The 23545-nt window shown below is 38.5% G+C and overlaps 1 protein-coding gene across 1 annotated transcript; it reads right to left on the bottom strand.

The window, feature by feature from the left end:
- Positions 1 to 3418: 3418 nt before the first annotated feature.
- Positions 3419 to 22644, bottom strand: RB195_011304 (uncharacterized protein; the record flags this gene model as incomplete). Its single annotated transcript, XM_064192652.1, has 8 exons — positions 3419 to 3571; positions 3642 to 3740; positions 3798 to 3846; positions 3911 to 4051; positions 5204 to 5270; positions 5319 to 5371; positions 7512 to 7597; positions 22588 to 22644. The coding sequence occupies 8 exons, from the start codon at positions 22642 to 22644 to the stop codon at positions 3419 to 3421; spliced, it is 705 nt and encodes a 234-aa protein (XP_064050235.1).
- Between the last annotated feature and the right edge of the window lie 901 nt (positions 22645 to 23545).

The following is a 23545-nucleotide window of genomic DNA, read 5'->3' as shown; positions in this document are numbered from 1 at the left end:
CTGTGAAATGCTACTAGCTCACTGTATGTTATTGTCAAACGCCCACTTCCAATCAATACTCTAGGAAGAAGCATTTTGTGTTGTTCCTATTGTTGTACTGTTCACTAGTCGCCGCCGAACATTTTCTGCCGGACTGACGCGCTACGTCCTCGGCATAAGCAAGCGCTGATTCGCTACCTCTCAACTTCAACGAATCGATGGGACGATCGATCGACATGCGTTCGACGCTGACGAAGAAGTGTTTGCTACGGCTACGACTGCTCTGCCTAAATATTCCTAATCCTGGCCGACTGCACGAAATAGAACGACTAGAGGATAAAGGATAAAGCGTACGGCGTTGACCAATCCTTATGGGGATCCGCCTACGCAATAGACTTCAATCCAGACTTCGTTTCAAGTTTATGAGGACGCGTATAGCCTTACAATGATTTACGGGGCTAGCTTTTGAAACAAGTCAGTGCTTTTATTCTCCCAAACAAGTTTGGTACGAATTTATCGACCCGAAGTATGAAAGGCTTGGTTGGCACTAGGGAGGATTAGAACCTTGGATTGATCGTTCCGCTCATCGATCTATCAATCGATCGTCCCTTCGATTGACGGGTGGAGGGAAGAAGTGTATTATCGCCCGCCGAGAGCGTAGTGTGTCCGGGCACGGCAATACTTTTTGCGGCGACTACATCCCTACGACAAATTGTGGATGAAACTTCTTTATAATGGGTCCTATAATGATTTCCTCATGAAAGTACTAATTTTTAACATATAACAATTATTATAAGGAATATTTCTGCTATGTAGCCATTAGTAAGAAGAGATTGGAGTTTACAGTAAGAAAGAAAGTTGAACGCCGACCTTAACCCTCCAGGAAATGTGGGCTTGGTTACCATTTGAACTTTTTGCTAATAAAATACTTTTCATCCTCATTCCATACCCTCTTCGTCGTCTTCATTCTGACTATGCGTTTTCGCCTTGTTAGAACTTTCTGGAAAGATACGCAAAGTACAAAATAGGCGGCATACAATTCTCAGGCAAAGCTTTATCGTTGGCGACATCTCATATTCACGTCTTTTACATCTTTTATCTTTTTACGTCTTTTACATAGATTTACAGCTTATATAAAAACGATTTTTTTGGATATGTTCTTCTCTGTAACTAAGGTCTGTTACATGCTTCAGGAGTTTGGTAGATGAATAAATACATGGGCAAATTTATTCCGTTCGCATAAGATGCGAAAACAACTGTTTAAAAATTTTTGCACTGTCATTTGTAGTTGTTATATTTGAGAAACACCGCTCTTGCTTGCTAAAACTCGTCGTTTGCCTTTTCTGGAATAAAAAATCTTGCTAAATTTTTCAAACCAATTTTTGCACGACTTTTGAAACGTGTATGATTTTGAATAATGTCTAATAACTCGGAGCATCCTAAGGCTGAGCAAGTGTTCTTCCAATATGTTGTAGTTGAGAATTTTCTCTATCAGCTGCTTTATCCAAAGAGTTTCAATGTTTGGCTGTTTTTCCAAATTTTAGGTGGGACAAAGGCGAAGAAAACGGCACTTTTCCCATCCCTGTCATATCTAAATATCAAAAAAAGGTCCCCAACAATATCATTAGGAATATTTTGTAGAGCAAGCCTTCTCCCATAAGAAAATACCTGTCTGAATGTCTCCGGACTCCCTCGTTAATCATGATAGTTAATCGTTCGTTGTTTCGTTCCTACATGTTTGCATTTGATACATGGAAAGGAATGGACGTTGATGTCGTTCGCGGGATTTATGGATATTTATCATGCAGACGGAAGGCTCGATGTGTTCACGTCGTTTTAAGTCTTCAGTAGCCAACATATCAATCTTCGACATAGAAGGACATCAAACATTAGACGTAAAATGCAGTTAAAGGCATCATTTTTTCGTATGGATTTTCGTTGGAGTATACGCATATCGGGTCGTGGATTATGTATACAGAGGTGTTTTCGCTCACCTCTCTTTGCATGACTGCAAACAGACGGCTCCAGAACGCAGTTTCTTACGACGTCCTCTATTGCAACGCGCCACCCTTGCGCCCCGCCTCCGCCTGCAATTCGTCGAATGAAATGAATTGCCTCTCGGGGCCTATATGTTCAAATGTTATGGTGTCATTTTTAGCATGTGAAAGAAAATTAAATTGTATTTTACTTTTGCCGGATTTAGCACAGTGTTAAAAACTTTCTACACCTTTTGTGCGATTCAGACAAGTTCGAAGCCTTTCGGCCTCAAGGGGCTGACGGGACTGGCACCATTTTTCTGCGACTCGTCTATTGTAGCTGCTGACGACGAAGTCACTGTACAGGCCCACGTACGAATTCATAAATCCGTACGATTCTGAATTGAAGTCAACTACGTGGACGCAACCCAATGGAATTGAATGCACTTTATTCGTGTCGTTTTTGAAAGAAAATAACAGCTAATCAGTATCGCATTTATAGCTTTAAAATCATTCAAATTGGTTTTTAATCTTTTGCGTATAAGCCCCTAAAAATCTACAAATAAAGTATTGTGAAGTCACGTTCCGTTAGTCTGATACAGTCGAAAAATGAAGAGTACCCTAATAAAGTCGATGAAGACAAAAATTCAAGCAAAGTTGTTGAAATCCCGTTCATATTGAGTGAAGAATTAGTTTCGAGTGAGAAGTTTAGTTTAGTTTTTTCGTTAATTACAGACTATACACAAGAATTTTATTCTTTGATTCATGCTCTCTCGATAATACCAGGAATGTTCTTATTAATATCATAACCTCATGATGAGGAGGGATAGATGTGGAAGACAGAGAGTGGAACGTTCGAAAGTATTTGAGATAGTGCAAAGTACATACAAGTACAAGTACAAAGTAGTAGATACATTAGCGCAAAGTTGGGAAATATCTCAATCCACGTTGTCCAGAAAACCCATCTCACTCATATTCTGACCTGAGACAATGTGATCTACTGAAGCTGTGGATAAAATCAGCTTTCCATAAAGATTCAAATGCCATCGACATGATGAGCTGCATTTTATCTTTTTCTCTTCTTCGCTCTTTCTCCGTAATCCTGTTAATGTGAATGGATTGTGCCAGGACGAACCTAGTTGCCTCCCGCTTTCTACGATAACTTTATAGTGTTGAGAACTAACATTAATTATGCTAATAACGTTAGTTAACGTCATTAACGTCTAATTATTCTTTTTTTTGGTACCAACAAAGTAGGTAGAAACGAAGGGAATGTAAATTTATCGACAATATCAAGCATTAAATAAGTTGTGCTTGCACGTACTGTCAATTACGCAAACAAAACGGCGGCAATGTGCCAAAAATGCGTGATAATATTCGGCCTCTTTACAATATTTTATAGTTATGATACAGCTTTGGATTTTATGGATCTGTCAGGACGTTTTTTTTCGTCGAAGACGACGCTACGTAGCAGTTGCAATTGTTGTGGAAACAGCATGTAAAAGTTGATTGGTGGTAGACTGAAGGTGGGTCATCGCTTTCAGTGAGAGGGAGTCGTTCCTCTGGATGCGGGACTCCTGTGCAGCACAGAGTGCGTTGTGGAGAGCTTCTAGTACCTGAAACGAGTGAAAAATAATGGATGGGGAGCGGAGGACGTGAAATTTCTGGAATTGACGGATAAATCACCTGGGTCACTTCAGTGTTAACAAGTTGTGAGTGATAAACGCTTGTCGAAGAGATGGCACCCTTAGCGGCTGCCGTCAAGCAGTCAGCGCAGTCCGTGATCTGAAGAGAACATGGATGAGTGTCGGTGTACTCAACGGAACATTAAATGGGACATACCTCCGCTATAGCTGTACTCCATTTCGGTTCCGGAGAGGATGACGAAATCCTAAATACATGGTAGTTTCTCTCCCCGAGAAAGATGAATTACGTAGTCTTTGTGCATGACGTACTTAGAAAGATCCTTTGCTGCAACGGCCATTCTTTTGCTCTCCTCCAGAAGTTTTTCCCGATCGTGTCCGATGTCGGATGAATTTGAAGCGGTGTTCACTGTCGATGACGCTTCGTTTAATCGAGATTGTAGATTTGAAATCCTGAAATCCAAATTTTTTAAGGAAAAAGAATTCCGAAGTAGCATGTTCAAAAGCATAGCTGTCATTAGGATAAAAAAGCTGGTCTAAACGAAGACAGTTAACAAAAAACAACGAAAAATTGTAATTAGCGTACTGGAAGGTAATGTTATTTTTAAAAATTAAATTAGTACACATTTGTTTTTTGTTCAATTGTTGCACTTTATTATGTATTTCTTCTGAGTGAATAGTTTAATGGCTCACAACATGTCAGTGCCCCTCTGTGATTTGAGGAGCGGATCCTGAATTTCGGTTTTAAATCTGAAATCCCATTTCCGAACTCTTCTATATAATGAAATTCTTACACTTATGTTAAAATGTTCCAGCGACATGAACAAGGGGTAATCAGAGGGCACTCCGGACGAGTAAGGTGAAACACCTCCCCTACTGTTTCTGTGTAGCGAGTTCTTTTTTTCGCAGAGTGTAGCTTTGCAATGTGATGTTTTAGAATGACACCTCTTTGTTATGTTCCATCTATACGCCCGCAGAAATTTCTGCTGTTGTTTTTTGGCAAGTATATAGCGGTAGGTGTTAGAGTCAGAACGCGGATCAACGTCGAAAAATCCATGAAATCAGGCACATCGGTGATCGAGACATCAGTGAAGCCAACGACGCAAGTTTTTACACCCGTAGGATTAACGTAACGGGTGTGCGCGGAGTGGATTACTAGTGAAGTTATCTGGTAAAGTATCTCTTTTTGTTCGCAAGCGCAATAAAATCCATCTTTGGCAAAATTTGTTTTCCAAACTTCTACGGGTGAAAAGGGTCAAAAGAAACAAAAAAAGCGCCAGTAACCCCGAAGAGGTGGCTGCTTTTTTTCTGATTATTGTTGGTGCTTTCGCTGTGATACTTGCAAGCTGTGTGCCGGACCTTACCTAAAAAGAAACAAGAACTCTCCTCTTTTTTTCTAAATCTCTTCTAAATCCAGGAAAAAAATTCTATGCTGTCCATTTTGACAGTATGGTATTCTAAAGTCAAAAATTTCTAGAACTGTGCGACATGTTGACAGATAGAGCAGGAGAGGAGAAAAACAAGAAAACAAAGATCTAAAGCTATACTTTGTCCTAGTTAAAACATTTCAAAAGGACTAATATTAACCACTTCTCGTCACTGTACCTGTTGATTGCAGTAGGTATGTCAATGCTTTCTTCCTTAGCTACGCTCAACTTCTTTGATGGGCTGTCTGGAAGTTCCGTAGAGAGTACACTACGCCTTCTAGCAGAAAATGAACTTATCAGAGAAGATGGTGATGTCGAGCATTTCCAGGACGGCACAGGTAGTTCCCTGAAACAAGAAGGCTTAAGACAAAGTATACTGTAGTATAAGTATAGCATAGTGTTTCTACTAGAACAATTCGATGAAGTTCGAGCGATATTTAAGTTTTATTGGAACATTTATAGGATTCGGCATGAGGATGTCGTTTACTCAACTCCAATAAAGGATTCGAGTTGTTCTATACATATTAAGGCAAGCAGCTCGTAAAATGCTTCTCTAGCAGAGAAAATTTGATCCATCAAAATTTGAATTTCTTCAGAAACCAACCTTGTTATGTTAAGTTATGAAAATTCGTCTTCCCAAACAGTTCCGAAACTACCATCTGTAGAAGTTTGCCTAGTGTGGTATAGCCAAAGACATTCAATAAAGGTACGGAATTTGTTCGTAAAATATTAGGTGAAGTAAAAAGTTCTGAACGTATTCGCCAGATCACTTTGTGAGCGACATCCGACGATGTAAACATCACATCGAATCCATACTATGTGGGATTTAAAGGTGACATTACGAGGACGAAAATCCAAAAACGATCGTGGTCGAATCGCAGTGAGCCGGCCCAAACGATCGCCAAGCCCGGATTATTGACCAAGAAGGTTTTGTTGTGTACTTGGTAGAACTGTAGGGGAATCATCCATCACGAGCTCCTCATATCAGGCCAAACATCCAACCGAGACATCTACTGTCAAAACTGAGCAAACTGAAGCAAGGGATCGATAGCAGCGTCCAGAACTTGCCATCAGCAAAGGTGTTGTGTTCCATCAAGTTAGTAATAGTTAATTCCAGGCCGCACAAAGCCTTTTACGAGGCGCCAGAAGCTCGGAGACCTTAGATCGGTAGTTCTGCTGCACTCACCGTCTAGTCCAGAACTGACATCAAGCGACTATGATTTTTTCAAGCATTTACAAAATCTTCCTGATGATACAAAACTGGCCTCAAGAGACACTTGTGATAATGAGGTGCTCAAGTTTTTCCTTTGCCGGTAAGGACGAGGACTTCTTTCGCGGACTTAAGAAATAGCCGTTAAAATGGACAAAAGTTATTGAACAAACCGGGACATATTTGAACTCATTCGGTTAATCCTAGCTGTGTTAATTTCATCGTCCAAGTAAAGCGAAAAAACGCATAATGTATGTAGGAGACAAGAAGTCCTAAGCCCGTACCTAATATATTTGTCCTTTGAGGATAAATACGATGGGAACAAAACTATCGGTAACTTCTCATTCCAATCCTATATTATCCTAAATATTATTTGGCTATTTTGTTGACGCAAATTCAGTGCTACGGCACTTCACTGAGCGAAGTAATCGTTTGTTCCAGAAACATTCCTGATGCCAAAACGATTGGAAACATATTTCTGCCGAGTGATGCGTTTGTCCACGGACAAATCCTTACTGGATAGCAATGTACGCAACAAAGGTGCACTTTCCCGTTGAAACGCATTTATCCAAAGTGCTGGAAAAATTTCTTTGAATGCGGGGTCAAGTATGTACAGTACTGTTCCAAACAAAGTGGTCGGATGTTTTCCGTCAATTCCTTTTCACATTCACATTTCACACCGCATTTCACATTGGAAACGAGCAGAAACTAGAAGAACTAAAGTGGCGACGATGCTGTTTTAACTGAAATTTTCGAGATCATCTATACTTTCAATGCTGCAAAACTTCTCCTTCCAGTCAGAGAAGTTTTGAAATTATGTTTTCTGGCTTCTGTGGATTAACTAGTGGGCAACTGCTCCGTGCTAGCTTAGAAATGATGAATTTCTCGAGGATTCGGGACTTGTGTTGAAAAAGACGGCCGTGAAGTAAACGCCGTAATTCGTGCGACTTCTCTCGATGACAAATTGTGTCTGCCTGAGATAGAAGCTGCATCTGAAGAAAGTATTTGGTGTGTGTTTAAAGAGAATGCAACTTGTTTCCCATGAAATAAAAAGTTTTTCTATTAGAATTTGTGCGATAACGGCGCAATATTACATGTAATACAGGGATAGCATGTCCCTTAATATTTTTGAGGAAATACAAATTACACTACACATGATATTTTTCACTCTAGGAACAGATCCACACAGTCGTTTATACTAACTCACCCATCACCGAGAGAAGCTGGGCACAAAAAAAAAAAAACAAAATCATATTTATATCTGATCGAAACGTACGTGATTTCCTCTTTCGTATCGTCCAAACCTGTGAATTCCTTGAGAGACATTCGTCGAACATTTACGGTACCAAGTTCGGCAGAAGTCTGCAAATGAAGAATTGTAGGAAATTTGAGCTAACTTATAAATAAGAAAAAGTGGCTGTAAATTCTGTAGTGGTCAGAAAAAAAATTGCAAATATTTTTTTTCCTGGAGCGTTCGCAAACTTTATGTGGTAGGGAATGTAGATTCATTTTAAAAAATATTTAAGCGAATCTGTGATTTAGTCTGAAGTGTAGTCTGAAGCAGATACATTTAACAGTCATTACTGTCTTTTTGAAACTTTTTATCGGGTTAGAGAAAAACAAATTTCGCTGAGGTGGAAAAATTTCGCTCTCTTGAAATATATTTATTTTTTCTGAATGTTGTTATCATTTTCTTCTACTTGCATATGTAGTTAAATGGAAAAAAGTCGATCCCGCTAGATTATTAGTTTATTTGTTTATTATAATATATGATAAACAAATAAACTAATAATCTAGCTGAATAGAATATAATGGTTCTTTATTATAATAATTGGCATATAATTTTCTTCTTTTTCTCTCTATTTTCTGTGTGATCTTAAGCGACTTCGACTTCCTAGCGACTATAGGAGAGGTTGTAGGGTGGGAAGGTGGGAAGATCTTGTTGACCCTCTAATGGAAAAACTCAATCCACGATGCAATCAAGCAGCAGTTGAAGACGGCGCGCAAAACAACTGAGCATGATAGGCGCGCTGTAAAGGCCACTTTATACTACATCCATGTCGCTAGCATCTGATCACATCGATCCCACGATACGGTAACAGCTATTTCACAAACGTTTTGCACTCAAATGATGTTTGGATGCGCTACCTGAAGAGACCTTGGAACCTCAAGCATTTCATATTTTAATGCAAACAACGAATGTCGACGAACAAAAACAGATCCCTCGCACACGTTTCTCAAAAGTTCTACCATATGCTCGCGTGGTGATGGATGTTTGTGCAGTGGATCATAGGACAACACTCGAAAATCACCGAAGAGACGAAAACACTTTCACGCTCCACAAAAATTATAACAAGATCAGTGGGAAGTGGAGCATTCATTTCTACCTACCTCTGTAAATTCACTCAAGGATTGTTGAGAGGAGAAGAATTCGTTAAGCAATTTTTGAGAGAAAGAGAGGAAAAACTTACAAATGCCACAGTAAGATGCGGTAAACAAGTAACAATGCATGAAATTAGACAAACAAAGAGAAAAGAAACCAGTAAGCCGAGATTGTTTACTGCAAAGTTTCTTTCTGAAAGCGTATGGAAAACATGTGACACCAGTAATTTCAACCTCTTTGAATACGTAAAAAGAAGCGGTGAGAAGTTTGTAAAAAGAAATTGCAAGCAATGTGAAATTTCTAAAGTGTGAAAGCGAAATGAAATCTAAAAAATCGAAAAAAAGCGATATCTAAAAATAATAAAGTGGTGGATCTAAACAGATAAATGAGAAGAAAAAGGTTGGCACCAACTTAGTCTCAATGCAGTGAAAGAAGATCAAGTGTAACTACCATTTAAATGCTGACTATGTTCCCGAAAAAATGAATGGATAAGCAGGAGTGTAGAAGGTGAAGTAAAATTTAATACAATGGAAAATATAAAGGAGAAAATCCAATGAAATAAATAAAAATAAACCTAAGAGAACTCTGTGAGAAACGAGAAAGTTATCGTTTGCATTTGCTATCAATCTATCAAATTTTATTATTTTCATTCATTATTTTGTCATTTATAATTATTATTTCATTATTCTTTTTTTTTATTTTATTTGTTATCAAACTTGAGCGGAAGAGAAAATGAGAGGTAATGATGATAAAAATAACATGTAAATAAATGTTTGAAGATTTTAATGTTTACTGATTGTATGTAGGCGCAAACTTAAGGACCAAAAAAAGGAGAAGAAGCAAAAAGAAGGGGCGATGAAAGCAAACACGAAGTATGAACGGAAACTACGTAGTGCGAAAAATCACGCGAAATCTGTCTCAGTAGCGCTCATTGGGGCAGTTTTGGTTTTTGTCGAATACTCCACAATTCCATTCCGCTTTTCGGCGAATGCCATATGTAGAGTGGAGCAAATGAGATTTAATTAAACTTTTTATTGGGAATTTTCACAAATTTCTGGTTATTCGGGGGTCCTCAGTGGTCAAATAATTCTGTGACAAATCTGAATTATCGCATTTATTAGCTACTATTAGAGGATTCAGTTATTGGAGGATGTATGTCTTACTTTGACAGTGTTCCTCATCACCAGAATAGTAGATTTTTAGTTTGTTCTTCTACGAGCTGGAAATCTTCAATGACGTTGGGAGTTTGGAGTTCATTTCTGCTCGTTTTTAATTGTAATGGAGAAGACTCGACGATCCCAAGGGGACCCTATACGAAAAAAAGAAGACTGAAATGTCGATTAATAATCAGTATTGCAATTCCTCTGCACTTTTGCTTTTTTCGATACCAAGTAGAAAGCTCACAAGAACTCCTCGCAAGAAAACAAAGGGCATGAGAAGAGATTAATTGAAATACGATATCCATGTGATTGAGGATCGTCTCCACGGGCCAAATGGTCGCCAGCTAAGGCCAACCGATTGAAAAAATCCCTGGTCGACAGATTAGTGTTGAAGTTTGTAAGCCTGGTGAAGAAAGGAACCGACAAATTTGGGAAGGAAGCAAGCAAATATTTTTTTTTAGTCAGTCCTGTAACAGTGCGAGGAGATTTTGTAAATGGTCACTATTACGCATATTAAATTCCTTGATGCGAGCCACTTAGTTTTATCTCATTAATCTCATAATTTATCTTCTTTTAAAGCAAATTATTCTATTTACCTTTGATGCTGTTATCCTGAGATGTCAAAAAAGAATGCCTGAGGAAAAAAAAAGTGAAAAAAGCAGGGATAAGTGAACAGTGAAAAGGAGCGCCTAATCTAGGGTATTAAAAGCACTGTGAAAATTAAGGGGAACAATCTCTTTTTTTGCTGTGGTTTTCTGTAATTACTAGATTAGCGCTCATGAATAAGTGGTTTCTTAAATTTAGGATTTTTTGAGTTTAAAATTAATTTAAGGTTTTTTTTTAAGTTTTCGTCGATAATTTACAGGCAATATAACAAGAAATTGATGCGAACAATGAAGTGGCTGCTGGTGCTGTCTCTCTCGTTCTCGTCTCTGGCGCTACATTACTGGGAGTCAAAGTAGAACATTCAGTCTCCAAGCCGTCTGTTTTTCCGGAACAATTAGGGGAGCTGCGCTTGATCGCGCTAATACTCGTGATCGATACTTCTAACCCTTATCTTTCCATAGAAAATTCCCAACATTCATGTTTTATTGTTTTACTAAGGAAAGATTCTTTTTTCTGTGATTGTGCTTTAGCGACAGTCTGCAAGAACGCGGTGGTTCGCCAGCCCCTCTAGTCGGTGCCACTAGCCTCCGATAAAGACGAAGTTGCGGAAACCTCAGCACCAAAACTTCATTGGTAAACAAGAAAACACTAAACTAGTTCACTATGTTGAATTTTCAAGAGAAAAAGGACTTGAAGATTCCAGCATCGACAAATTTGTGGCATGCTTGAAGAAAAACATCCACTTTAGCAATACAATAAGATGAAAAGCGGCACGCATTGCTGTCTGCAGGATAAAATTATTTATAGGAGGCTTAGCAGCGGTTGCACTCCTGAGTTCAGCCCTTACTGAGTTGGGATGTTTGGTTCATCAAAACTTTTCGAACTGTAAATAAAACTGAAATTTTTTAAGGCTCATCCAAACTCAATGTGTTTAATATGTTAAGTATGAGCGAAGCATAAAGTTCACACTTCCAGTAACTGCGAGAAAGTTCCTTCTCTAACAATGACCAGAAAAAGTATTGATTGATCCTGTATAGCTAACAGTTTTAGTTTCTTTTTCTTTCTGCTGTTCTTTTATGACACCAGCTGACTGTAATTCTGCCTTCACATGCTCTTTTTTAAGTTTGACCTACAACCCATCCTTATTCTCGCCTAGTGGTGGTTATCCGCTCAAGAATAGCAAGGTTAGTTACCCCTTCCGTTTGATGCCCCCCCCCCGTCCCCCCAAACACCTAGAGCCCCTGACGGACCCCTCCGGTCTGGGTTAAGTTTGCCTAAGGCCCCTGACAGACTCGTACGTTCTGGGTTACGTCGGCCACTCGAACTCTGCTAACCGTTTGTGTACTGTAGTGTTCCGTGTTTGGGAAAAAGATCTCAAGTGAGGATTTTTCACCCTCCTTAGCAGGAGAATAACCTATCAATCCACTACACAATGCATGTGCAATGAAGGTCCAACGTTTCTGTATAAAACCAAAACTTTGGCCAAATTCTAGTGTGCTCTGCTGTTTCTTGTTTCTGTTTTCTGTTTCTGTTTATTTCACACCTCTGAGTGTTTTCAAATAAACAAATAAATAAATAAATGTGTGGTGAGTTCCACTGCTCTTTCTGTCCTATTTGGCCCTGAAGGTGAAATGCTGCCACTTTGACATTAACTATAAATGTATTACCAGAAATGTAAAATTTTAGCTTTGTGCTTCTTTTTCTGTAGCGTTTTTCTCTGAAGGGGAAGCTAAATAAAATCATTTCCACCAGTCATAATCAAAAGTTCTTGAAGTTTCTCCGGAAAGTTTTCAAAAGCTGTAATTCTTACTGCTGTCAACTATTGAATAAATAAATATTCAATGAATAAATTAAATAAAAATAAATTGATAAAAAATACTAAAATAAGTGAATGTTAAATAAATACTTAAAAAATCGAGCCAGATTTGTGGCGTATTGTTTATTTCAAACTCGATGCGAAACATATTTCCCTACAACAAAATTCCTTTTCTGCTCTATTTACCTGATTCAAGACAAAAATCTTAATTTTCGTGCTCCCTTCTCTTACATGGAAGGATTTTTTAGTGGTCACCTCCCAGCAAAATCCTTTAACTTCATTTTTTTCCTCGAAATTTTTGCGAAAAGCACTTTAAAATAGTATTTCTTCAAAATTATCGGCACACATTGGCTGAACCTGCAAGTGAGTAGCCAGCTCAACAGTTAAACCTTTACGGATACCAGCACCGGTGACGTAATGGTCAGGATAACCAGAAATGCGTGTCGTTCCCCTCTCATCGCATCCATCCGGTCGGTGAATACGTGAGGATGTGGAGCAGAATTCTCTGCCACGCACACATTCTGCAGCTTCCTTTTCTTTTCACGAGATTAGTGGATTCCGAATGCGTTGAAAACAGGAAAAATACGTGAGATGGGCGCAGTATGTCGCATTTTCCTCGTACATAATTAAATACGAGCGAAGCGAATAGTAACACATACATACAAAGTGTCGATCGAGGAGGAATGGGAAGCAGCAGAGCGGATAACCATTATCTTCAAATAGACGACTCTTCGTCAACATCCCAACAATAAATTCTTGAACATTGTGAAAAGTTCCATAAAATTACTTTTGATTGCTGTCATCGTGTTTTTCACGCCACTTTTTTTTTAAAGAAAAGAAATGCGAGGAGATAATAATTAATGAGATGATCGCGCATACGTAAAAGATGGTCGTGAGCAGCAGCGACCAAATATCGGTTCCAGGAATTTTTGAAAATTTTCTTGGTTTTTGTTTTCGGGTGTAATATCCTAGGGGATGATGACTTGTTCTGGATGAAGCATTTGAGAGGATATATTGCAAATGTTCTTACTTTCCAGGCTCTGACGAAGGCGACAACACCGAAACTTTAGCCGTAATAAATTTTGTTAACAATCTTGGCTGCTGCTTAAACAAGACTATCAACAAGTTGCAATCTCTATGCCAAGATTCAAGGAAAGTCGAACTTTCGCGGTTCCAGGAATGTCTGACTAGTCCATTAGAAATGAAAAATAACAGTATGGTGAATGGGTCAAGTGAATTTAGTGACTAGGGATCCCAGAAAAAGCGAAAGTCGCTCACCGTTCCCCCATCAAACATCAACTCATCCATAATGAGTTAGGGAATTCTCATAATTTGTAATGAATGGAGAATTCTCGTTTTGGATGTTAAATATCAGAGATCGTTCTAGTCTTGGAAAAGGCAAAAACTCGCAAAAATGCAAAAATCCGGATGACAGGGGATTAACTTCATGGCTATACGTTCATATAAACAACCAACTACAGTTCAGCATTCTCGCAGGTACTCCAAAAAATTTTGAGAACACCAGCTACATGCACTCCCGCTAAACCTTTGTCGGCTAACTCGTAACTCTCACTTGATAGTGCAATATACGGTAAACGGTTGCCTCCAATGTGACGCGGTGGGACCTCGCGAAACTTCGCTCAGATAGTCATTAGCTGCGTTCCAGTGATAATCTCGCAGTTACCAGCGAGCGGCTGAAAACAGCTTCGCACTGTACGCAATCGCTTGCGTCATATTAAGCCATAAATCAAGTCTTTAGGGCTGGACCATTTTCTAGTACTAATGACAGAAATAAATCCTCTGGAAATAGTGATCGGATAGAAAATGATTGCTGGAGCAGGAAAGTAATTGAAATAATAAATTTTAGTCGGGTGGAGAACTATGTATGTGGTACGGATAAGACAGAGCGGTTTTTCTGGAGCAAAGCTATCGTTAGTACTGTAGAAGAGCTCCAACTTCATTCAGGTACAATTTTTCCAACAATCACCGAAAAGCATCATAGGCGCACATATTAGATAAGACTTTCCAAAAAAAAACATTTTTTAACAACCAATCGAGCTGATGGAAATTATCTCCCGCCGCAATTAATGCCGGCGCTAGGAAAATTTATTTGTACGCAAAATTTATTGCGGATTCTTTTAGCTTCGTTTTCTTTTTTCCGTTTTCCTGTGTCAGCAGATAATTTTTTCCATCTCAAATAATTTTTATGGCAGTACTCCTGTATGACGAATAATTTGAGGTCAACTGGTTTAATACGCGATTAGCAGGCATTTGCGGGAAGTTTAGGAGAGGACGGGGAACGAGTCGCAGATTTTCTCCGATTTTACAATTCCCTTGAAAATTACCACGAAGATCATTCCTTTTCAGCACATCCTGGAAGAAGACCCAATCTTTTTTCCCTTGAACGAATGGAATGCAACGAAAGCACTTCGGCAGTTTTGAGCAATGAAAGGATTGGGGAGCGGCTAAGAATGAATCGAAAAGGGCAAATGCTCTTAAATGGAATTGGACGCTTAAAATTGAGAACAAACACGCGCTTTGGATGAATTTTTCAAAAGAAATCCGTATTCGAAATGGAAGGAAGGAAGGATTTGTTGCACCGGTTAAAAAAATAACGATCCTTGAGATAAGTGCTCTTAAATGAATGGATTTGTGCTAAGTGGTTGTTATGGGTAGGAAACATCATTTTAATTTAGTTATATTTACATTTGTTTATATTTATGTTTGTTATTTTACTTTGCGAAAGATACTTCGACCGCTGAAAAACAATTTTTGGCAGTTTTCAAGTTAGATTGCTAATTTATCTTTCTAGAAAATTCTGCTGTAAACATTTTTTCCGTAACACATTAAAAACCGTGAGCAGCTTCAATTTTCGTGAGATATGGGGCTAAGGTGTTATTTTTGATTTCTCGCTCTGGAACACCACGGAATCATAATATTCTCGGTCACAGTACGATTCTAGGTGCATTAGCTCTTTTCTGTTGGTTTCTGGTAGCTATTCATCCTCCTTTTTTCATGTAATAGTGCAGGAATATTATTATGTACGTGATTGCGTATTGTCGCAATTACGCCTAACCATGCACGACCCAATGTCCTATTATTGTGAATGGGTAGAAGAGCCGCGTAGCTGGGGATCTCTGCCCACTGAATTCTGATGATTAAAATGACGGACGAGTGAGCAGGTAAATACAGCGGTATTTTCGTCTCGAGAACCTCCCGTGTAGGAGATGACAATTTCCTTCATAGTTTTACACTGAAGGGGATCTCATTTTTTTTGCAAGGAGCTGCCAGTCGCTACAGGATGAGGCCATCCAAGGACAAAAATTGCGAAAATATTACTTCTTTACAGGATTTTCTATTCATTCTGGGTATTTTATCACATCTACATGATATTCCAGAATTTTCTCCGATGTCTTCGAACAAGGAAGAGTACACAGATTCACTACTAAGTACACAACTTCATTGGTCCCTGGGATCATTTATTATTTTTTAGTTGAAGGCAAGAGAAATTTCTCTTTGAAACTAACATTTATCTTTAAAGATACGGGCATTTTATCCATTTTTTGCCTTGGGAGGGCTTAAAAGCGCTTGCATATTTGGCTACGCAATATAAATGTTTATCTCGCAATGCTTTCTTTATGAATTGAATCAAAATTTGAGGTGTTTACTTTAAATTGAGGACTTAATCATAAGCAAAAGTGAATGATTCAAGGTAATAAGTGGCCACAGCTGTACACCTATCTTAAATCCAGGCTAAGGTATCCGCACACGGCTCTGGAACGATCGTTGCCTTTTCAGCGAATTGCTTTGCCCAGGCTATTACTAATGTTGTTTCGCCGCCGCCGCCGTCGCCGTCGACAACCGCCGCAGGGTCCCCGCGCATTGAATAGCGGTCCATAATAAATCACCAGCCTATGTACCCGATGTTTTTGCAGCACTGGTGTGGCATTGAAGAAACCATTATTATCGTTGGGAACAACACGAACGTATTCACATATACGTAAAATTTACTGCCATTGAAACGTTTTTGAGCTGATCTTGTTAGGAAATGAGAAATTGGCGGTGAAAGATGAGATAAAAAGAAGGAAAACGAAGAAGGAGAGTAAAGACGTATGATAGTGATCTTTGATTTTGGCGAGTTTTTACATTGAAATATTGCCGCATTTTGCCTGAAGGAACAGCGAAACAGTGCTGATACGCATTCCAAAGCAGCCGAAATTTTCGACTTTCAATGAATCTCAGCACAATAGGATGTCGTATTGATTTTTTTCAATTGTACACAAAAATTAATTAACACTCTCGTGTAGTGCCCGTAAAAATCAGTAGGATAATGTTGGGACCATTTCCCATCCTATTCCGACTCCCTGACTTTCTTTCAAACGTTCGTTTTGAAAGCAAACGATGTTTTTAGTGTAACGAGCGAAGAGAAAAGAGCTACTCTACCCAATGGCACCATTTCATTTCCAGCCAGATGGTCGGAGACGAGATATTGGAGCCAGAGTTCGCCATGTTCATGATTAAAGTATGAAATGATGGGACACCTGCTGTTGATCAATGCTTTTGGATGCGACAGCGACTCTGCGCCTTCGGGATGGCTTGCGGGAGGTCCACAACTCTATCAAGTGAGATTTTTTTTTCGCATGAATAGGATTTTAATCTCCGTGGACAAATCTGCTACCTACCGGTGGAATAAAATGTTTGGCGATGACCGCTTTTGAAGCATCGATCGCGTGACTCGGTGGAACCATTTCTGCGCTGCGCTGCATTCTCAGAAAATATTTTTCCCCGTAAACAACCGACGCCAACAAAGTGCATTCGATTATTTACGGAAGTATGTAGCCTTCTTTCAGACAGATTAACCACTGCCAGGCAGAATTTTCTGTGGATCGCTTAAAAAGGTGTTCATGCGTCACCTAAAGATCTTTTCGGAGAGGAGGAAAATTCTAGAATAGTATGAAACTTCAGAACTACAGTTTTTATGTTGCTAGTGAAGAAATTTTTCTTGTGAAGGCTTTGTTAAGAAAAGGGAAGGAGTTGATTTTCCTCTTTTAACGAATTGCGGCATACTGAGGATAAATAGAAAATATAAATATGAGCAGTTGGAAAGGAGATCACTTTCAAAAAGCCTTCTTTGCTCAGCAGTAGATTTCTTCTCACCAACACTTCTTGTGTAACGAATAAATAAGTGAATAGAGGTAGTTTCCAGGAAAAAATTCAATGGAAAAGGTTGTTTAGAACAGTTTGTTTCGCCTTCTATTCTACTCATTGTGCTTTTCACTTCATCCCGTTTTTATGTGCATTTGTCTAGAAACTATGCAATAAGCCTGGTGAACTCGAAGTGTTGCAGAATTTGCACAGAATGCCAAAACCTCCAAGAGATCATCGGGATCGTTCTATCTAAGATCAAAACAAATTCATAAAATTACAACTCTAAATTATTTGTTTATTTTTTTTCTGGAAATGCCTTTTTACACATTCAGACGCAGTCTTTCCTTACTCTCCACATCAAAGACGTTAAAATTTTTAGACCTTTGCGGCCCAAAATAGTTTTAGAAAAATTTTCATTCTTCCGCGGTGAGGACTTCTTTTTTGAAGAAACGGTGGTGAAGATAAAATAAATCGGATCCAGGGAAATCTCTGAGCTCATCAATCTTTCTCAGAGGCAATTCCATCTCACGATCGATGCTGAGAAGAATGGAGGGTAATTAAAAATACATCTACCGCACAATAAAGAGGAGGTCATATCTTCAAATTTGTGTTTAATTGGGTACAGAGAATTCTATTGCGACTAACCCATAAAGAAATTTGAGAGAGAAGCAAAATAAATTAGGAAAATTAAGAAACAAAAAAAACTGACAAGTTCGCCGAGAGTTCTTGCTAAAAAGTAAATTTTTGCCACTCTTGGACCATAAGGTAGTAGGTTTACGTAAACCGCAGGCGAAAATTCGGAATTTTCATTTTTTTTTCCACGCAGATCTTTGATCATTGTACGTATGAGGGCAAGTTGTTAAAAGGAAACTAATCGCTCCTCTTCTTCTCGCGTGCTCCTCTTTCTTCCGTCCGTTCCCCTACTCGCTCGTTGACTCGTTGTCGCTAATGAACACCTCGCCCCTCGCTGTGCTGCTCCATCCGAAAGGCATCGGAAATGTTTCAATTTCTAATCCCAGAATCCCCAGATCTCCCGGCTAAACAACGGAAATCTGCACGTGCTCGTGCATCGCACACGTATTAGCTGTCCGGCCGCCTCCAAATCCACCGCTTCGATCGAATTTTGGAAGTCAAATAGGGTCGCAGGGCCCGGCTACACAACCGCGTGAAATTGGCCACGTTACCGGAGCTGACGTCTATCTATACTTCTAACTTCTCCCAACAAATTGCTCGTGTTCCACAGCGGCGAACGCCAAAGGCATTGGCGATGTCACAGCGGAGCCCGAAACGATTCCGCCAACAACAAAGCGGAGGCACGTTCGAATTCATTTGTGGTTTTCGGCAGAGAAGAGGAATACAAATGATGTAACGATGCTCCACTACCAAATACACTGAACGCTTTTGCAGCGAATATCGGCTTTGCACTCAATTTCACTCAAGAGAGAAGGGAGGAGAAAGAAACGGAAGTATAGAAGTTATAGACGCAAAATTACAGAATAAAAAGGATTGAGGTTAAAAATCAGATGAACTGTGCTCGGTTAAGCTTGATTTCATGGTTTAATACCACCTAAGAAAAGCTTTTCCGAAAAAAAAATCCTAAAACATCGATGAAATATTCACTGAAATGATCAATAAAATGGAAATAAAAAATGTTTGAATGCCGATTTAATCGACTTCGATTTAATCCTTCAAACATTTTCAATACGGAGAGACATGGATTAATTTGGAAGGTGATGACATAAATAAAGCTGTATATTCTCTTTGGAATTTATTTTTGGGTTCCTACTTATGTACGTATATTTGCAATCTCCAGGTGATTCGTGGATGAGAATCCCAAAAGGTCCTGAAGAAAAAATAATTGTGGATATTAACGTATTTTTAGAGCTAATTTTTTTTTCAAAAAAAAAAACGAAAATTATTTGACGAAATACCTAGATAAATGACGTTATGCATAAAATGTTATAGATTTTTGTTCCTTTGTAAAGAAAAAAATGTGCGGAGCGTTTCACAATCCTCTGCGCGTAAACATTTCCCAAATGTTTCCATTTTTGAAAACGACAATGTCGGCAATAATCGATCACTGCGACTCTTTTGCCCTTTTAATCCGTGCCCGTGAATAATGATCATGGTTGAATCTGGCCGTTGTTTACAACACATTCACTTCCACTATAAACACGAGGTGTCTAAGCTAACACAAAACTGAGCGCCTCTCATCTTTCAAAAATCCCCCATCGTCGATCGCATCACTATGTGGTGTTTTTCTGTTGCGGTTCAAAGGAATTCGAACACCATGAATTGTTATTCGATGACGGAGTGCGACAATCGAACAGCTGTTGATCGTTGCAACGAAAAAAATACACAAATGAATGAATGATTGATTATGCTACAGGCGGAGAAATGTTTCAGTAGAAAAACGGACGTAAAATGTACGGTATTTGCTTTAGAACGTGGTCTTTTGGGTCTTTTTGTGCTTTTTAATTTCATGCGTTCATTTAGTTGATCGACACCACGAAAAATTGAAAAAATTGGTCTTCATTTTCATTTTCTAGCGACGTACACGCAATTTCAATAACCATTCATTCTACAGTATTCGTATGAGTGGGTTAGTTGACACATCGTGCAAATTTGCGTGAAAAACAGGGCAAGATCCTATTGAAAAAGGAAAGAAAGCGAATAAACGAGCTATTCACAGCTTCTGTTGTCCCTCACAATGTCTAGCCGCAGAAAAAAATTCTCAACATTCATTAAAACTGCATTGGGAATGCTGTGGACGGCTCCGCAGTGTTTTTTGCTGGTAATCGCATATTATATTAATATCTTTATTAGTAATTTGAAATTGGGTAGGTTATCTTTAAAAATGGAAAATATTAGAAATCTTCTCCTAATTAGATGGGCGGATTTCACAGATCGTGCCGGTCCAAGCACCGTTTCAATCCGTTTTTTTGAAAGATAACTTGTTAGTATCGAGAATTATCCATAAATAATTCATATTCAGGAATATTATGTACTAATTCCGTATTACTTTCACACAATTACTACAAATGCGAAATTTCCTGCTCTAAAAATGGGGACTCAAATAGCAATAAGAATATTTTTTTAAATTCGTAAAAAAATTCTATTTCGAAATCTTCTATTTCCAAAAAAAAGTTTTTTTTTGAAGCTAGTGCAATTTGTCATCTCCTTCTATTTTTCTCATTTTTTTTTCTTTTTTCATAGAATACAAATAATATAAGGAGAGTTTCCAACTTTCAAAAAAAAAAACAATTATTTGACGCATGATTTTAACGATTTCACTAACGTTTCCTTTCTTCGCTCTAAAAACCGAAAACATTCTATACAGATTCATTGAAAAAATGCTAGGATAAATGCAAGGATGTTGATAATTGCTACAAGAAAATTGCCTATAATTGCTTGGTAAAAGAAGAATGAATAGATTGAGGCGCAAATATCAGAATGAAAAGAAAGTTGTGTGCAAAAATTGAATTAGAACAGGAAGCCATCGAAAAAACTATGAATCCTTGGTTTAATTTGCTCAAAATCCTTGCAAATTATAACTAATATGGCTTGCACAGGATTGTTCCATAAATTGTCCTTTTTGCTTTCATTGATTTTTTTTTAAATTCACAGTCACTAGATTTCTGAATAAGCAACAATTTACTCAAGAGATAGATGGAGATCAGCAACTTCTAAGTTGGTGAGTAAGTAACGGCGTTTTTTTAAAACTTCAAACTCGCGCACAGAAAGGAGGGAGTTTAGAGTAAAAGGGGAGTTTAACATTAAAAAAGTAACAAGAAAGAGCTTTTCTTTCTGTAAAACAACAAAGGTTTTGGGTTTTTTTAAATGATGATTTAATTTTTGTTCACTTCTACATTATTATTATATTTTGGTGTCCATATTATTGGCTGAATCATCTTTGTTGCTCCACAAAAACAAAAATTTAAAAAACATGACAAAAAACCTATGGATTAGCGCATCGTCATCAAGTTTATATCACGAGGTTTTTGCAGTATTTCTTGATTTTTCGACTGATTCCGTCCTTTTTCACGTTTCGATGAAGTGGGCAGCACCTGAGGAGGAATGATGTTGATTGACATGCGGCACACTCACCGCATCAATCAAACATCACTCTCTCGAAAACATGTTTTATGCAGTTTGTCGGCCACCAACACGTGTTCACCAGGGTTTTAAGGACCCCCGCTCTCCTTCCCCCGGACGAACACTTAACGAGAAAAATCTCCGTTCTTTGCTGCTGGTGAGTTTGCAGCACTTGAAGAAGATGGAGGCAGAGGATCCCTTCGCATGGACAAAAAAAAACCGTGCCTTAGGAGATAAGTGACTAGGATTCAGAGCTCAACTTCGACGCCACTTCCTTAGCGAACTCAAGTTACTGCGGGATACAGATTGTCGAATTGGAATTGTTCTCATATGAGAAATTGAGAAAAAAACGAGTGAAAAAGTCAGGAAAAGCGAGAGATATGTATGGAGTTACCTTTTAGATCATTCAACTTAGAATTAGAATGTCGTTCCACCTTAAGTTCCATCAGTTTTCCGAGGAATCAAAAAAAAAGAAATCCTACAGTTACTTCGTTTTTTTTTATCGAGTAGAACCACTCTTCGATGTGTATTCTCGCGATTAGGAACACTTTTTTTGCAGAAAATTTTTTTTGCTTTTTAATTGCCTCTGAAGTCTCAATTTTCGCAAGAAAAAAAAGATGTTTATAGAAGGGACGAGCAGAAATTAGGCACTTTAGCGAACTTGTCCAATCGCTAATCTTGGAGAGTTTCACAGTTTCCATGAGTAATTCTAAGAAAAAGGATGTCGGAGAAGTTCCCTTCACCTCGTACAGGTAAGCGAAGTATTGGAAGAATAACTTTCTCTACCCTTGTTTTCAGCCAAGGGATTAATTCAAGTGAAATCTGGATGAAAACAAAAAGGACAGCGTATCTCGTGTCCATTTCCGCTCTAACAAGTATCTCTTCGTCTGAGAAGAAACACGATCATGGAATTCAAAGCAAACAAAAAGATTAGGCATAATTTCAGCGGTTTTTGCTGACTTTTGACTCGCATCATTTTAAGAATACTCAAGTGAAAGAGTGAGAATAAACAGTAAGAAATCCATGAAAGGAACATACGTAGTGAGATAAAGTATTAAGCAACGGCAAAAAATGCAGAGAAATACTCGAAAAGAAGAAAAAATAGATATTTGTGGTGATAGAATAAAGGAAGTATGAAAATCACCTGATCGCAGATAGAATTCGATCGACGTAGAAAATCCTCGATATCTTTGCGGTCCATTGCTTTGCGCTAGCGAGAGGCAGTGTTTGAATGCAGGCGTGGCGTGAAATCGTTGTCGCTGAACGCTTGTGTGTGCGTGTGTGTGTGGGGTGGAGCCTAAACGGAACAATCCACGATTAACCCCCCAAAAAAAGTCGCCGTTGGCTTCCACAAGCATTCACTGCGTCATAACAACGAACAAAAAGAAGTCAGCAGGAGAAAGGAGGAAATGAAACAATGCAAATCTTGACGAGTCGAGGTCAAACACCTCAGCAGATGGCTGCCGAGCAGCGAATTCTCGACAAGATCTTTGAATTTTCAGCACATGTCTCATGTCTGGTAACGGTTGTTTACTCGTTTCTGCTATGATCACATCAGAAACAATAATAAACATGAACTTGAATGGATAGACATCATCCACGAATTGGCGGCCATTTTCGTTTCAGCCGTGGACTTCGGTGGCTGAAATCCTAAAACGTCAGTAAGAGGAAGGAAAGAATTAGAACATCCACTCATAGAAAACGCTGAAATGGAAATAGTAAAGCTTAAAAAACCGAAATTTCAACAATCGATAGGACAAAATAAAATATAAAAGGACTAAAAATAGGGAAACGAAAGAGCCATCACCTTTAAAAAAAGAAGAACAAATGGGCTAATCATTCGAATCCATTTGCATACGAATGTAAATAGAAATGTCGTTTGAAGAAATTGTCTGCAAGAGAGCGAAAATGCCATGGGTTTTTCTAACCAGAAATGAGTAAATTAATCCAATAGTTCGGTAATTTTAGCAAATTCGCCTACTGTAACTAATAATTTAGGTATTGTAATAATGGCAGAATAAAGAAGTCTTTTTCCGAACAATATCCTATTCATAAGTTCAAATAATAATCTATGACGGAATATAGCTAGACTTACATCTAAT

Source organism: Necator americanus, chromosome III (assembly GCF_031761385.1).
Source record: "Necator americanus strain Aroian chromosome III, whole genome shotgun sequence".
Classification (NCBI taxonomy): Eukaryota; Metazoa; Nematoda; class Chromadorea; order Rhabditida; family Ancylostomatidae; genus Necator; species Necator americanus.
This window is presented reverse-complemented; position numbering and strand designations above follow the sequence as displayed.